Below are 17,538 nucleotides of genomic sequence, written 5' to 3'. Positions count from 1 at the left end.
CCTAAAACAAGATATTTTCACGAGGAGACAGTACTGTACCGCTAGATGATTTGAGTCCAAAGCTCTCGCCCTCCCTGCACCCGAGGACGCGCTCGGGAAGGAGCAGAAAAGCACTCGTCCCGCACACCCCGCTCCAGCAGAAAAACGCAGCTCGCTCCTAAGACCCTGCTCTAAAATGTTTGGGTTGGAAACTTACATTTGCATATTTGGTTTTTTGTTCTTCCATCGCAGAAGGTGGGGGAATGGTCAGGGAGCACGGAGAAATAAAACCAAGATAAACTAATAAACAGGCCTGCCGTTCCAAGCGCTGCTGAGGAGCGGCACATCCAGTATTAGCTACACCCTCCGTACTGGGAAAGAAGTCATGGCCTGGCAGCCCGTTTCCACGTTTGACAACTAGTTTTTTGCCTTTTTTTAAGGCAACGATCCATACAAACCGAATTCAAACAGGCACGCGGGATGCTGTACAGTCTGCTCCCAACCAGAAGCGGACCAGCATGACCCTCTGCTTTGACCAGCTCTCAACTCTGCCCACCTAAACCAACACCTATGTAATAATCATGGGCTTATAGAAAACAGTTAAGAAGCCAAAATGAGAGCCAAAATTTCACAGCAGTGAAACAGCTGTGTTACACAGAGACGTAAGCACAAGCACCAGCGCTCGGCTCATTTGAGGAGAACAAGAGTTCTCCTTCCTCCTACCCATCGCCCGTGGAGCTCCGTTGGGTGAAATCTGCCTTCGATTCCTTTGCTCCCTGAAAATGCAGGTGATAGACCTGGAAGGAGCGACTGACAGACCCGAGGGTCGTGCTGCCATCCAGAGGGACCCGGGCAGGCTGGAGAAACGGCCCAACAGGGACCTCATGAAGGCCAACAAATGCCAAGTCCTGCCCCTGGGGAGGAACAGCCAGTCCCCGGCACCAGTCCACGCTGGGGCTGACCAGCAGCTTGGAAGGAAAGGACTTGGGGGTCCTGGTGGACACCAAGTTGACCATGAGCCAGCATTGTGCCCTTGCAGCAAAGGAGGCAATTGGACAACACCCTCAGACATATGGTATGATTTTTGGGGTTGCCCTATGCAGGGACAGGAGTTGGACTCAATGATCCTTGTGGGCCCCTTCCAACTCGGGATATTCTATCATTCTGTGACTGCTCAGCCTGGAGAAGAGAAGGCCCAGAGGAACCCTCTCAACGTGCACAAGCACCCGATGGCGAAGTAAAGAAGGCAGAGCCAGACTCTTCTCGGTGCCTGGTGACAGGAGAAACCGAAATACAGGGATTTCCATTGAACACAGGAAAACACCTTTTTACTGTGAGGGTGACCAAACACTGGAACAGGCTGCCCAGAGAAGCTGTGGAGTTTCCATCCCGGCTGGACACGGTCCTGAGCAACCCCGCTCCAGCTGCCCCTGCTGCTGTGGGGAGCGGGACAGGGCGATCTCCAGAGGTCCCCTCCACCCTCTGTCCGCGATGCTGTGAAGACGGACACAACAGTAGCTTATAACGTATATACACGTGGCCACCCCTACGAGGCAGCGTGCACCCATTTAGTTAGAGGGTCTACACATAAAAAGATCACGAGGTTTCCTACCCAGCAGCAGCTGTAGAAAACACGCTCTGCGGCACACCCAAGCTATTACTACAGTAAAGAGTTTGCTATACAGTTCCATGGATGTCCTTTCATTAATATTTGAAATAATTACAAGGAGGAAGAGGTACAATGTTTTAAACTACGTTATTCCTTACAATTTTTCATCCTGAAGGATTCCAAGGCATTTCAACACCATACAACCACGGCTGGGGCAAGACAAGCTGGAGGCAGTAAAGCCAGGAGAGAAGATTTAAAGGCAAAGGACAAACCCCTGCTCTCCTAACAGCTCTTGTGGGTTGCTCAGTGTCTGTGAGCAGAGGATTAAGTCTTCGCAAAGCGAGGAAACTAGAGGATCGTAAGTCATCCAGACCTCCAGGTACCAGCTTCAAATGATAAAAGAGTTGAGGCACCTTTCTCAGAAGCCAGACCTCTCATTCCGAGGGATTCAGGAGAGCAGAGCCAAGGAAAACCTCTCTGAGGGCAACGCTCACCTTCTGAACACGTTGCACATATCTCTGCTTTTGTACACAGCAATTATCAACCCCCTGAAGCGGAGCTTTTCCATCACCCTTTATAAAACACAACCCAAGCTGCCTGTTGATCTCTGAACTGAAACAACTTTTTGTGTTGGGATGGAGGTCTGCACGCTTCCCGTCTTCCCGCTGCGAGACCACGGCTGCCCCGCAGCCAGCGGCTCCCGTGCCGCGCTCCTGGAATGCGAAGGCAGCGTTTGTTCATTGTACAACTGCCTTGTTTCCACATTTTCCTGAACAAAGGACTGAAATAGGGGGTATATGCGTCATAAGCCCGTCCTGAACATTGCTCACCCTTTCCTGCACAAATATTTGTAAACAGATTGAGAATTAATGTCCAGCCAACTCAAGACCCTTCATAAAAAAAGGGTTTTATTGAAAACAGGATGGCAATCATTTCCCAGATATGCTGCATATAGGCCTTTAAGATGAGAAACAACATACATAGCAGGAAAACAGCAACTGCAGCTGTGCACCGAGCCATTTTCTGAGATGCATAAAACATGGTGGCTTACTATTTTACAGCCCCCTCCTCCCCCACAAACACACTCTCCTCTTAAAAAAAAAACAAAAAAAAAAAGAAGTTTCTGGTCAGCACATGATAATTCCCCCGGGGTTAATTTATTCACAGAATACACAGCTCCACTAACACGAATAGCTCAACAGTCCTCACGCAGAAGGATCTTCCTAATGCCTCTTTTTATAGCAGTCTTCGAGAGTCCACATCTTACACACACTCTGCTGAGATCCAGTTTGAAGCCCAGGGTGACTACGATACTTCACAGCCCAAGGGAAGATGGGGCCAGTAAATCTCACAGCTCTGCTTCCATCCACATCTTATTACTTTTGCTTCTCAGCGATTTCCAGGCACGGAGTCCGGAGGCAATGCCACAAAGGGCGAGACGCTTCACTTCTAAGAGGGGCTCCTCTGCTCTCCCTCCGATTTTGGGGATAGTCAAGAGAAACTGGATCTGATTCACCAGGCTCAAATTTGGGTCTAGTGTTATTTTGCAATATCTTTCACATGTCACTATGAACTGGTACCGAGAGCGCCATTTATTTATTTTCAGGAGGCAAAATAAGTCCTAAACATTGAATATCAGCATCAGCCCAGTGGAAGTGTCACTCGTGATCCAGCTGCAATAAAAAAAGGCTTTAAAAGTGTTATGCAAAAGAGCAGCTGTAGAGATACTGGTGTACTGCACATTGAAGCAAGGCCAGCAATGGCCACCAAGGGAACGGAGGGAGCTGGAGCACACAACACATGAGGAAAGGCGAGGAAGAAGAAGTAAGAGACAATATGCAAAAAGATAAATTCAAATTAATTTAACAGGAAAACAAAAAAAAATTAAGGGTGGGCAGACACTGGAACGGGGACCCAGAGAGGGCGGGCAGCCTCCACCCTTGGAGAGCCTCAAAACTCAACTGGATGTGGCTCTGAGAGCCCTGATGGTATTTCAAATTTAGCCCTGAGTGGAGGGTTTGATCAAAGTCCCGCACAAGTCTCTTCCAGTCTAAATTATTACGAATCTATAACCAGAGGATGAGAGGACAGTGGGAACGCTTGTTAGAGATTTCCCTTTCTGTTAAACTGAGTTTTACCTTAGAAAACTCAATGCTCTTCAGGGAAATTCTTTGCAAATCAGTGCACTTCCGTCTCTATCACTTGTTATTTTTGAGATATCGCCGCCTCTGGACACCACCACAAAGTTCTCCGGGGTAGCTGAGGCATTTTCCAAACATTCCCGGGACCCTTCTGAGCCCCCGCGCCCGGAAACGGAGCAAATCTTAGGCAGAGCCTTCCCACACTCACACAATACAAATCGTGGTGTCGGTCTCTAGGGTCATTCAGCTGGCTCGTATTCTGCACCACTCAAGGTGAACATCTCGTAACAAAACCAGTCCTGATCGTAGAGCTCCCTAGAACCAAAGACCCCATAGTAGTTAAAATATCATAAAAGAAGACATGCTCCTGACAAGTGGAAAAAGGTCAATGCTGCAATAAAGGCAGAAAAGATGATCTGAGCAACTACAGCATGTTCAACCTCGCTTCAGTCCCTGGAGAAGTCATGAGCTGAGTCCTCCTGGGACACATTTCCAGGAATATGGAGGAGCAGGGGACTGGGGACAACCAGCACGAATTTAACAAGGAGAAGTTATGCCAGTGATCTGATTGTCTTACAATGGCCTGACAGGATTTATGGATGAGGGGAAAGCAGTGGGTGTCACTGACGTTAGCAAGGCTTTTGACATGGTCTTCCACAATATTCCTGTATCCGAGTTCGGATGTCACAGTCTGGATGAGTGATCAGCTGGATGGGTAAATAATTGATTGGGTGGTCATGTTCAGAGGGTCGTGGTTAACGAGTTGTACCCAACGTGGGAGCTGGTAACAAGTAGGGAACCACAGCGGGGTCTGTGCTGGGACCTGGCCTGCTTAACATCTTTATCAGTGGCTTGGAGGAGGCAACAGAGCACAGTCTCATGCACTCTGCAGATGACACCAAACTGGGGGGAAAAGCCGATACACTCGAGAGCGGGGTCACCATCCGGAGGGTCTCGACACGCTGGAGGAGTGGGCTGACAGGAACCTGATGAAAATAAGGAAGGAGAAATGCCAAGTCCTGCACCTGGGAGGGAAGAACCTCCTGCAACAACACAGACTGGGGACTGACTGCCTGGGGAGCAGCTCTGTGGATGAGGACCAAGAGCCTTGGCAGCCGGCAAGCCGAACATGGGCCAGCCGTCGGCCCTGGCAGCAGAGGCAGCCAACAGCCTCCTGGGCCGTATTAACAGGAGCAAAGCCAGTAGATTGAGGGAAGCGATTATCCCCCTCTACGCAGCACTCGTTAAGGCTATATCTATGGCCTGCATCCAGTTTCGGGCCTCCCAAATACAGGAAAGACACCGATAAACCGGAGCGAGTTCACTGGAGGCCACCAAGATGGTTGGGGCTGGAGCACTTGTCCCAGAGGGGGAGGTTAATGGAGCTTGTTCAGTCTGGAGGAGGGACTGCTGCGGGGGGACCTAACAGCCACCTTCAATACCTACGAGGAGGTCACGGAGCAGAATATGTTGCCCTGAGAGGTTTTGCCATCTTGGTCCTTGGAGTTTTTCAAGACCTGACTGGATAAAGCCCTGAGCAACCTGGTCTGATCTCAGAGCTGCCCCTGCTTTGAGCGGGAGGTTGGACCAGAGACCTCCTGAGGTCCGATCCATCCTGAACGATTCGGCGAAATACCGAACGGATGCAATATATTTCCTATGGTCAGGACTAACAGAGTCAGTCTCTTACTCTAGCCGCTAAGGGTGGAATGGGACTGAGTGAACCAGGAGGAAATCAGCCTTAAATGTAAAATATCAGTATATCTTCAGGGAGTAAGTGACTGCACAGAGATTTGCAAAGCCCTGGGAAAGCACGGCTGCTGTTCCTAACCTCAGGTGACAAGAAGTCTGCATCCGGGCTATTGTAGTAAACCTCCCTTTTTTTTTTCCCTCCCCTCTAACATGTCTGTTTTCCAAGCTGAATATTTTAAGAATCAAGGCTGCCTGTGATCATATCTAGCCAGCTTAGAATGAACGCTGATTTCTTTGCTGCTTCTTTGATCGAAGCCAAGTGGTTTTCTCATGGGTAATAAGGTCACAGGGTTAAAAGAGCAATATGACAATTACAAAAGTTAAATCTATTGCCACTACAGACAGACACACTGCCCAGGGTCCATTAGCACGTAGTACAGAATGGTTATCACAGGTCACTGACACCAGTTCACTCTAATGGCTTTTCCTGTGTCCTTATCAATCCAGTGCACAAAGTGTCTCACCCTCAGCCTTTCCCTATGATCTCAGTGCTGTGTTTATAGCTATCTAACTCCACCAGGCACCAGTGGGTCAGCCAAGTCAGCAGACAGTGAGATATGCCAGGACACAACGATGGGACAATCTGCAAAGTGTCTGAGATGAACAAGGAGTTACCAGAGACTTCGAGAAGGAAATTTTTTCCACTGCCCTCCCACCCCACCTACCCCCAAAAAAAAAAAAAGAAGTTTTAAAGTTCCCAAAGACACCGAGGGAAAACTTTACAACCCTGATCTCAAAAACAGAAGCAAACCACAGACTTTCCATGGTACGGTTTGTGTTTCAGTATCAAATAAAAGAAACAACTAGTGTTACAAAGAGGAAAAAAAAAGAGATGTTTTCATATGAAAGAGAGGGTTGGGTACCTCTTATTATTTGAATTGTGGTTCCTATAAGAGGCTTTCTCATCCCTTGAAAGGAGAACTTCAGTTGTTTCGCCCCGTTACCAGAGAACAAAGGTTTTGGTGGGGATGCTGGAGCCCCCCTCGCCCCCGCAGAGGTGGGGAAGGGGCAGGAACGAGCGGCTGCGTCACAGCCACCGCCGGCAAGCAGCCGAGCAACCAGCCCGCCAATTCATTAGCCCGCAAAGGCAGAAAAAGGAGGATTCAATGCAGGCAGCACAATCGCTAGCACACTTCTAAGAATATATATAAAAAAAAAAAAATTATTCAAGTGGAGGGCTGGGAGGAGACCAACGATCCGCCGCCGGATTTGCGGCATCTCCCACTTCAAATGAAATCTGCTCGGCTTGGAGATCCCAAGCGGTGTTTCCCATCCTCGGCCGAACGGTTCACCTTGAGTCCCTGAGCCGATGAACCCCCGCGCAGCTTCTGCAATCCAAATGTCAGCAAGTGCAGCGAGCAGCAAAAATAAACCCTAGTTTCTCCTCCCAAGGCCATGCTGGCTCCGCACAGCTAAGAGATATAAAACGTGATATTCTTACTAAAACAGGCAAGTGAAAAAGTACCAAGCGGATACAGTCTATGCACAATGCACACATTTTAATATAGGAATTTAAAGACATTTCTACATTGATTATTTTTAGTAAAGCCGGGGGGGGGTTTATTATTTGTTTTACATTTTTTTACCATCCCTAATGTATTTTGTGCATCAAAGCAGCTTTAGGGTTAGAGAGGCTTGGGGTAGAAGCAATCCAGCAGATAAAAATGTCAGTGGCGAGATACGACAAATTTATAGTAAATACCTGTCAACTGCTATTTATCTAAATTATCCAGCTCTGGGATTCTCCAGAAATACTTCATCAACTAGGAGGCAGCTACAGTTTTAAGTCTGTATTTACATCAGAATCTGCTCTCTTTTTCTTTTTTTTCTTTTTTTTTTTTGGACACTTGTTCTTTACCCTAAAATGACCCCTTTGTAGCTGGGATCAAAGAGCTGGGAGCGTCAATACCAGTGTCTTCATGAACATGTTAAGAACCCCAAAGTAATTGGTAACCAATTAGCATAAAGCTAAAAAAACCCACCTAGCTAAGGCAAACCCTAAATGAGTACTAACAGGCAACAGCACCGGCTGAAGCAGGAGCTTAAGCGACTTAAATCACCGTCAGCTGCCCTTCAGACAACTTCTTGCGAGCACCCTCCATGCAAACCACACCGACCATTTTTGGCTTTTTTTTTTTTTCTTTTAATTCCTTTCTGCTCTTCGTTCACTCTTTGCTCTCTGCCTTGCTACGGCTTACGGGAAACATGAAACAAAAACTGCTTTTCATTTTATGTTATGTAAAGCAAAGCCATTCCATGTCTTGGCCTTGAAATACAAGGCACCCAACAGCTGTTCAGATGCTCCAGCAGATAAACCATCTGGCCCAAACCTCACCTTTCCTAATTTATTTTGGATATCGATCAAAGCAACTTGAGCATTACATAGACTTCGGTCAAAGACAACATAAAAGATAAAAACATCAATGGCAGAATCACTTCACTGAAATATCCTTGTTTTTTCTTTATATAATAATATTACCATTTTCAACAAACTTCTCTATTAACTCAAGGAAAAGATATACCTGATACCAACAGCCCAGCAGCCTCGCCACGCTGCAGATGAATGTCCTTAAATAGTGCCTCCCTGCTGAACAGAAACCAAGCGGGGTTTGGCGTTTACGACCAGCTAAAAGCAGACACGGACGTTGGCCACCCGACCAAGGAGAGCAGGACGGGCCCCGAGACTCGCGTGTCCTGGCTCTGCCGCCGGCTCCCCCCAACCCTTTTATATGATGCTCCTGACATCTGAAAAACCACCATATCCATGGTTCCAGCTAGTCTTTTTTTTTTTTTAACTTTCCCAGGTAAAGAACAGTACACACTTATCTAATATTACCGGGATTCCCACCGAGACACCGAGGTTGTTCAGTGGTTACCGATTCGTACCAACTCGAAACCAAACCTGTCATCTGAAAAGCCTTTTTTTCATGCAATTCAGAGTATATTCGCTGCATGCAGAAACCACAGGCAGGGTAAGGACTTGTTCTAGGCACTGTTTACGGACATAAACCCAAAACCATGAAATCAAAGGGTTATTTGAGCAAAGAAGGGTTATCCGTGTGCAAAACTCCATGTACAATACACAAATACGCTCCTGTGATGTTTTGTTCGATATCTGCAGATATTCAAAGCCTCCCCTACGCCCATTTCTTCCTCAAGACACCGTCAGCCGGCCCGTTTCTCACAAGAAAAGGAATCGCCGATGAATAGTCCCATAAAGCATCCCACCAGAGCCTGTCCTCCCCGGAGCCGCCACCACGCCAAGGTCCAACTCTCAATTAACCCCCGCCTGACCTTCCTTCACTTTCTTTCTCCCTCCTCTGCCCTTCCTGAGAAAGTTCAGCGTTTCCTGGAAAAGTCTCCTTGCCTGTTTGATATTGTACTTCGCCTTGGTTGCTGAAGGAAGGATTTACAGGTGCCTGGCCCCCTCTGTAAGACCATGACCGAAGGCTGACCTCCCGTTACAATATGTGAACTTCTGCCCTGCTGATAAGGCTGGCAGATATGAGTAGGATTTTTCAAATAATCCTTTGGGAATTTATAAGCAGCACAGCCATAAAACCGAGGTGACTGGAAGGTCGATTTCACTAAAAATAATAAATATCTCAATGTTTATTCAACGTGGGCCTTTTTAACTGCAGGCCAAGCATTTAGATAACGCTATTGTAAATGACAAATATTAGGATTTTTTGGTAACTATTACATTATGATCCTTCCGTCTGACACTGATGTGGCCGTTTCCCTCGATGCTTGCTGGATCTCTGACATTGTTCAACCCAAGTTGGGCCTAGAAAGCCAGGGCAGGATTCAATCACAGGTCAGAAAAAGGGCAATTTTCTTTTCAGGAGCCTTTACTACAGCCGGTTACCTTTTTCTCTTGCTCCTGTCTCACCAACACACCTTCTTTAGAGCTCTGCTGTGTATTTTTTCTCACTACTAGGGCTGTTGGCTGGAACAGAGAAGGAGCAGGGGGAGGAGGGCTGGACGATCTCGGCTCAGGACGGGGGACGCTAGCCCACTGGCATGAAGCCCCTGCACCGGGTCTAACCTCACCACCACCAAGCCCACGGCACTCTTCCCACCTCCGGCAGAAGACAATCCCATCCAGATCCACCACAGAGCGCTGGCCATGAAACCTGTCTTCTGGCAGCAGCATCTCCCTAATACACTTCGGAGGACCGACTGCTAGTTCAGATTAAAAAGCAAAGCAACAAGACAACAACAAAGCCCCAGCGTCGAAACAAGACCATTTCAAACATGCAAAACCCTTCTATCCACCAGCGAAAGCTCTTCATCCCTTTCATAACAGCTTTATGTATAAATACCCAACAAAATCAATACCCAACAAAATCAATACCCAACGAAACAAATACCCAACGAAATCAATACCCAACGAAATCAATACCCAACGAAATCAATACCCAACGAAACAAATACCCTTGCATTAAACAAATGCACGTAAGCTACACAAATAGGATTCCTAATCCTGTTCTCATGATACATATTCTTCACTGAAGTTTCTCCAAATAAAGTGACACTTGGAAATCCACACAGCATTTCAGACCAGTTGTAATCTTCAATTAGCACACTCCCCGAACCGGGCTCCCAGCGCCGGGCTCGAGGAGGAGGGCTTTGTCCAAGATAAACAGAGTAACACATTTTGGGTAGGTTAACTTTTTCATTCCAATAAAATATCATGGCAATGTAGCCAAATTACATAATTATTAACAGATGAGGGCACAAAAAGATTTTATATAAATGCTTTTTATGACAATTCTTTTCCTTTCGCAGATTCATTTGTATGGATTGCTGGAGAAACTGGGTTTACAAGTGCCTTAAAAACAATTCTCTCTCAAGCCTGGCTCGGCCGTGGAAAGGGAGGAAAGCTGCGAACAGAGCGCTCCTTTCATCCGCTGCCGGGGCTTCAGAGGGCTCAACCGCAGGAGAAGAGCCCCCCGAAACCGCCTCTCTCCCAGGGACGCGAAAGAAGGGAGGCAAACAGCACAGGTTCTTCGGGTCCGCAGATGCAAGGCTCGGACGCTGCTGGAAGCGTCTTAGACATTAAAAGTTGAAGGGTAAGCTACAAAGGGCATCTTATCTGCCCTTGGTATAAATAAATAAGTTAAAAAATCAATACCTTTGGTACTCGTAATGCCTAGGAGAAAAGGTGGCTCATCTAGCAGCCTGCATCTGCAGAGGTGGGAGCTCTCTTGAAAAGTTCTCAAGCACACGACACGGTTCAGAGTAACACTTTTCAGCCGATAACCAAACACCAACGCGGAACGGTTTCAGTTCGGTCGCATTTTTCAGCACGCGCAAAGCCTAACTATGGGGAAACTGGGAGCGATACAGTCAAATGGTGGATTTGGTGGGACGGCAGCAAATCTGCTCCTGTCAATGTCTGAAGAGCAGCAAAGTTCTCTTACGCACAGCAAACAACACCTTTAAAACCAATTTCGCCCCCCGCAACTCCTCCATTTGCATTGAATAATGAAGCTGCTGTGGTCAAAGAAGAATTCTCAGAGGAAAACTATATGACCAAGAAATACATATATTATAAACCCAGGGTCTGCAATAGTGGAGGAAAATATCCCTTCATGTTTCTGTGGCCTGCACGAAGTAACTCCGTGGGTTTTACCCAAATCCATCCAGCACTGGCTTACTTGCTACTTCAGGTAACGCACTTCCTAGCTAGGCAAACATTAAGAAATGTTTTGCAACCGCCTCCTTCCAGCAGCACCGACGGAAGGAGCAGCACCGACGGAAGGAGCAGCACCCCGTCGCCGGCTTCAGCCCACAGCCCCGCTCGACGGGCAGCACGGAGTCACTCACCAAGACAGAGTATATGTGCAGGCATCGGTACACCGGTGAGAAGTCCACCAGGTCCTGGGCCCCAGGCACCTAAAAGACAGCAGGAGATGAGCGTGAAATACGCAGAACACGTATAGGTAAGCACCACTCTCATATATCACATATAGCTAAGTGCAATTCCAATGCATGCAAGCCCGAAGGAGCGGGACACCGAGACTGCAGGTATGTACCAATTAGAGCGATTAGTGGTATCTATCTATATCTGACTGTATTTACACTTTTTAAAGTTTCTCGAAGTAGGAAAATTTCATGTAATATTGCTCTCACTCCATTTACACTCCCCTAGGAAATCACATTGCAGCATCTGGCCCTCTGTTAGCCAGCTCAGCAGAGATTTAATTTTGAACATAGGCTTAAATACAAGTTCCAGCATCCTGGCACAAGCTGTTCTGGTACTTATGCAACAGGGGGGGGAAAAGAAAAATCTTATTCTCTAGATTTCTGGTTTGATTTCTTTAAAAGCACAAGTTTTATTTTTTTTAATTGTTTTTCTTAAAAAAACACCCGCCACACAGACTCCACCACCTTTCAACAACATAGGGAGTCTTGCACAGGGAGAAGGAAGCGCGTTTTTGAAGGGTGGGACGAAGGGAGGGAAGGCGAGAGGAAAGATCAGAGAAGAAATTTGCATACAAGAAGCTTGTGTCCTTTGGATATGTTCAAGCCAACACAGCATTAAGTTTGTTGGCCAAGGCATAAAGCTAAGGCAACCCTCCTTCTCCTCCAAAATCCAGAGAGGAGGGGAGTGTTCTGTTGACATGTGGTGGAAAAAAGGGGAGAAAGATGAAAGGGACCAATGGACAGGCCTGGGAAACATGTTTATTTTATGTATTTTTAATTATGCTAAAGAAGCATTATGGCTAAAAAGAGGGCAGGATGAAGAAGGGAGAAGTTTCTAGCTGGATGAGGGTATGCGAGCCTCAACCACCGCTGCCCAAAGCGCCTGGGGCGAGCGGTCCTCCTCATCTAAAGCAATGGCTTCAAGTAGGGGAGTGCGGAGTTATGGGCTGGAAAGGGAAAACGGGGGATTTGGTTAAATAGCCTTTGTATAAAGTGGAACCGGAGCTGTTAAAGAATCCACTCCATGCAAAGAAACTCAGTCCTCAGCACTGCACAGGTTCTTGGTTAGAGCTGAAACAAGGAAAGAAGCAATGGAGACAGAGCAGCCGCACACGGCGTGGGAGCATCCCATCCCGCATCACCGGCGTCGCTTCCAGACCCCCAAAATCTTGACAGTCCCAACCTGGTGGTGCAGGGAGGGGAAGGCGCTGAGCGGCTCAGCGGGAACAAGGCAGCAAAGAGGTTTTTTGGGGCATGGCATGAGCCCGCTCATCCATCTCGCTGGGCTTTCCTCCCCTCCCTCGCACCAAGCGCTCCATCGTGCCGCTGGAGCGGCTCCTACAGACGGGCAAGGGCGGCTCGCCAGGCAGGAGGAAGGTTTCCGAGCGAGGGCCGGGGCTGGCATCGCCGGTGTGACCCCTTCCACCTTGAACCCGGCTGTTCAACACGCCCCAGCAGCAGGGTTAGAGCCGAACCGAGGGCACGCAGCTGCGAAGCACGGCTCACCTGTCCCACTAACCTCTCTTTTATAAGACTATACTTGACAATCGCGTACTCTAGGCAGCAGTTTTACTGTGTTAATGCCGATTTTATCATGCCTTCCTGGTCATTTCTTTTCCATTTGCAGTCTCCCGGGCCTTCTAATGCTCCCTAAATAGCTCCCAAAGCCAGATTTCAGCTAGTTTGTGGATACGGATTTTGCCTTGCTGTATTCCTCCAGCGTTAAGCGTAATTGGTCTCCAGTTGGTAAAGCAGTAAAAGGCTTCTGGCTCAGAAATCCCCGATTGCGAAACCGCTGGAGATCGCTGAAGCAGACGGGGAAGTATCGGTACTCGCTCGACCCAGCCGTCCTCTGGCGACCGCCGTCGGCGTGGGGAAGCTGGGCTGGACGGACCCGAGTCCACCCTGTGTTTTTCTAAGGGAGGAGAAATCTGTCATCCCTTCACAACATCATCAAAGCAGGCGATGTTTTCCTATGAATTTGAATTCAGGATCAAACGCTTTTGCTCCGCTTGGATTTGGGGCACTAGTTGAACACGGTCCACGGAGACATATTTCTGATAAAGATTTGTGAAATCGGGATATTGCCAAAACCGGAGTTGACTCCCCCAGAGAAATTCTTTCAAAGCAGACTGCAACATTTTCACAGTCTCTGATCTTCTGTAAAAACTTTTAAGCCCACACACACACTCACAAAAAAATAGGCTGGACTATTCTGCAGAGTTAGCATCTCCGAGACACGAACAGCTTTAAAATTGTTCATCTAGGTAGAACGCTATCAGACGTGGAAGCGCAAGTCCTGGACCACAAGAAAGCTTTTTGCAAACAGAAAGACAGGCACCCAAAAACTGCGCTAGGATTTTATGCAGGGTATAAACCTACGATATATTTTAAGGAAAAGGACAGACCACCTCTTCCCCATACAGCCACAGCCCTACAACAGAAGAAATAATAATCCTATCATTTGAAATCTTTCCAGACTAACCAATATAGGCCTCTGGATATACAGAATATATGAAATTATCTCTGTGGCTAGTTTAACACGTCGCACAATTTAAACATATCTAATGTTTATATATTTAGATATTTATCTAATATTTAGATATTTAGACATATCTAAAAATTCAGGCTTAGCACATCGCCTTTAGCAGTGACTTGATTTTCTCAGCCAAAGCGGCACTACCAGTGTTCAAAAAAATAAATAAATCTTTGATTTTTTGAAACTTGACGATGAAATGAGAACTAGAGCCGCCCCAACAACAGGACTGATTACTCCCCTGACATCTCCCCTTCAGCCTAATCTTTTTTTCCTTTTGATTTGCAGAACAAAGAATTTATTCATCTTGTCCAAAATTTTCCCAGTCCACAAAACATCAGCACCACAAACCTCATTCCCAAACCCTGCATCCGGCACGTTGCCGGTGCTGGGAGCAGAGGCAGACCTGTCAGTCTCTGTAAAGAGCCAAAACCTCTCTTTTTGCAAGACATTTTCAGTCAGGTTAAACACTGCCTGTAGCACATTTAACCCATGGAAGCCAAGTTTTCAATGGGAATGTTCAGCTGTTGCTGCCACCAACACAAGGCTGGCCCAGAGTTAAGGGATGCTCTGATCCGGCTTCGGACAAATTTGTGATGCGATGGCTTGAATCTCTCATCCCTGCTCGTTTTTGATGTAAAGACATGACACAAGCACAGATACATTCACCCCTCTTTCAGCGAGGGGGAAAAAAACCCTCCAGACTTCAACACCAGCAATTCAGGAGAGGTGTCCGATGAACCACCTCACGGTTCCACCACTGACGTACACGGGTGAGCCGGTGCAGAGGGCCGCGAGCACACGCGGCACTGCACCCACAAAGGCTCGGGTCGACCCGAGGCCATCGAGCAGGCTGGGCCTCCGCACGTGACGCACACGTGGTGGAAGGCATCCGTTCACCTTAGGGAGTAAAACTCTGCTGCTCAGAGTAGCGTTGGTTCTGCACTGCATCCAGCTCTGGAGTCCTCAGTACCAGACAGCCAGGGAGCTGTTGGAGCGGGGCCAGAGGAGGCCATGAAGATGCTCAGAGGCTGGAGCACCTCTGCTAAAGGCTGAGAGCTGGGGGGGTTCAGCCTGGAGAGGAGGAGGCTGCGGGGAGACCTGATTGCAGCCTCGCAGTGCTTAAAGGGGGCTTAGAAGAAAGATGGGGACAGACTTTTTAGTAGGGCCTGAAGCAATAGGACAAGGGCCAATGGTTTTAAACTGAAAGAGGGGAGATTCAGACCAGATATAAAGAAGAAATTTTTTGCAATGAGGGTAGTGAAACACTGGCCCAGGTTGCCCAGAGAGGTGGTGGATGCCCCATCACTGGAAACATCCAAGGCCAGGCTGGACGGGGCTCTGAGCAACCTGGTCTGGTTGAAGCTGTCCCTGCCCATGGCAGGGGTGGGACTGGATGGCCTGGAAAGGTCCCTTCCAGCCCAAACTGTTCTATGATTCAACAAATCACATCTAATCTCTTTGGGTACCAGCAGCCGGGAAGCACTTTACCCCATGGTGAATGGAGGTACAGAACAAACTGTGCTGTAGATTTGCTACATCTTGTGTGCTCTCGGTGTCCTTTGACTGCCCCAGAGTCTCCCATGGCTTAACCTTAGGGCAAAAAACCTGAATGTATTCGCACAGTCAAGAGGATGCTCAGGATCCTGTGGCACTGGAAGTGGCCAGACGGTCCTGCAGACCAACTGATCTCACTCGGGCTCATGTGATAGGCAACAGGCAGACAGCTTCGTCTGGAAACAGTGAGGTTTCTCTCAGTGTCCAAGATGTTTTTTGCATAATTACTAGTGGAAGCAAACAAAAGGTGGAGGCTGATGGCACCTAACAAAGCCATTTATCAGGGAAAGCCAAGAGAGCTCTCGGGGGTCCCTGCTCTAGCTCCCAAAACGTTGTAAGAAATCTATGACGCTCCCTTAGAGAACTACAACTTACTCCTACAGCCAGGTCAACCTGAAAGAACGCCAGGAGGACGATGAATTTTGGCTACACCTCACACCTGCTGACGTCCCAAGTGTCAAACTCCTCCTCCAAACAGAAAACTGTCGGGAATTTGACGATTTGTTCTTCAAAGAGAGTTGAGTGCCCGTTGTTCTGAAGCGTGATGTCCTTCCTTAAAATCTCCCCTCTCCCACAAAGGAACACAAGGGCGTCCAGTTTGACCCAACCACTTCACAGACACCTGATCAGTCTTTTTTGGGGACAAGAAGAAACAAGGAACAACGCTGGCGAGCTTGGCCTGCTGTATTCAACAAGATCGCAAAAGAAAAGTCACTGAGAATTAGAAGAATCTGGATGAGCTTTGTAGTTTTCTGGATGCTTTTTACTACAAAGGGAACAGCTGGCACAAACTGAACGGACTGCGGAGCTACTCATTGTGAAATGCAAATTTTCCTTCTGCAACTTGACATTCATAAAAACTGAATTTAAGCCTTCTCCCAGCTCACTTTACAGCTGGGCCCGCTCCCTCGCTCTGATTCTAGTGGGAGCTTCCACCTCAGGGAGGCATCTGCACTTCAGCGGGACAAGCCTGGACCATAACGTCTCCAAACTGGAGAACACTAATGGAGTGGAGAACCGCAACTCATATTCATCTTCTTGAATGCAGCTGGCAGAGCTCTCTTCTACTCCAAGGGAGAGAATGATCTACACTAGAATGCATGCAACAGTAGAAGCAAAAACTTTTTCTTCCTTTTCAAAGGTTTTCCTGCAAATTCTGCTGCAGGGGTAAAGGGATTGCTCCGCACGGGTAAGGAATCGGGGCTCTCTAGAACAGCTCATCCAGCCTGGGTGGAGAACTGCGTAACGCAGCCTGCTGAAGGGCCTCAAATATATCCTATAGTCAAAAAAAGCCCCATATATATATATATTTACCCCACTTTTTCCAGCCTATGCACCAGGATCAGGAGCTCTCCTGCCTAAATTTAATCAGAAATGCCTAGGACCATCCTGTTTTCAATTCCGAGCAGGAGTGGGCACAAGGTGCCCTTCATTCTTCCCTCTCCATATTCAACCAGCCTTCACTGGCTGTCTTTTAAAATAGAAACCTGCAGTTACTGGTTGGCTTTATTGGCTGCGACAGGTCAAGAGCAAGAGCTACCAGTGCAGTCTTTGGACGCTTCAGGATCATTTCTTTACTTGTCAACTGACTTTATTCTACAAGGGGCCGCCTTTCCTTTCTCCAGGCTTTCTTGTTAGCAGTATTCCATATTTTCTTAAGCAGTATAAGCCTCAGCAATCTTGGTGAGAGGCAGAGCACAGCAAATGACACGTGCCCACTTGTTGCAGTACCGTCCCTCTAAGCCCAGAAAGCCTTCTCCATCGCTCCAGAACCCGGGGGCTCTGCAGGGAATGAGATGCAGTTCACTTGCACTCAGGTCACTCAGCACTAACAATTTTAAGCAACAGGGATTAACTGTAGAGACTCCAATTCTGTATTAATAGTATTCCTGCACAGACCAGGTAATCATAAGGAGAGTCACACCAGAAGATGAAAAGCTAGGAATGAATCCATCAACCACAAAAAACAATTTTGCAGTTGGCCTGTAACTTTAGAGAACCCTTACCAAAGAACCTCCCATTAACATTTGACA

At 47.6% G+C, this 17,538-nt stretch overlaps 1 protein-coding gene across 2 annotated transcripts in view; it reads right to left on the bottom strand.

Moving 5' to 3' along the window:
- The window catches only part of EXOC6B (exocyst complex component 6B), a 304,900-nt gene that overhangs the window by 138,063 nt on the left and 149,299 nt on the right, over positions 1–17,538 (bottom strand). For both annotated transcript variants that reach the window (XM_082315216.1, XM_082315217.1), the window contains exon 8: positions 11,314–11,382. In XM_082315216.1, the coding sequence (XP_082171342.1) occupies positions 11,314–11,382 (69 nt within the window). The remainder of the gene's footprint in view (positions 1–11,313; positions 11,383–17,538) is intronic.

This window comes from Platalea leucorodia (assembly GCF_965183815.1).
Source record: "Platalea leucorodia genome assembly, chromosome: 6".
Lineage (NCBI taxonomy): Eukaryota > Metazoa > Chordata > Aves > Pelecaniformes > Threskiornithidae > Platalea > Platalea leucorodia.
This window is presented reverse-complemented; position numbering and strand designations above follow the sequence as displayed.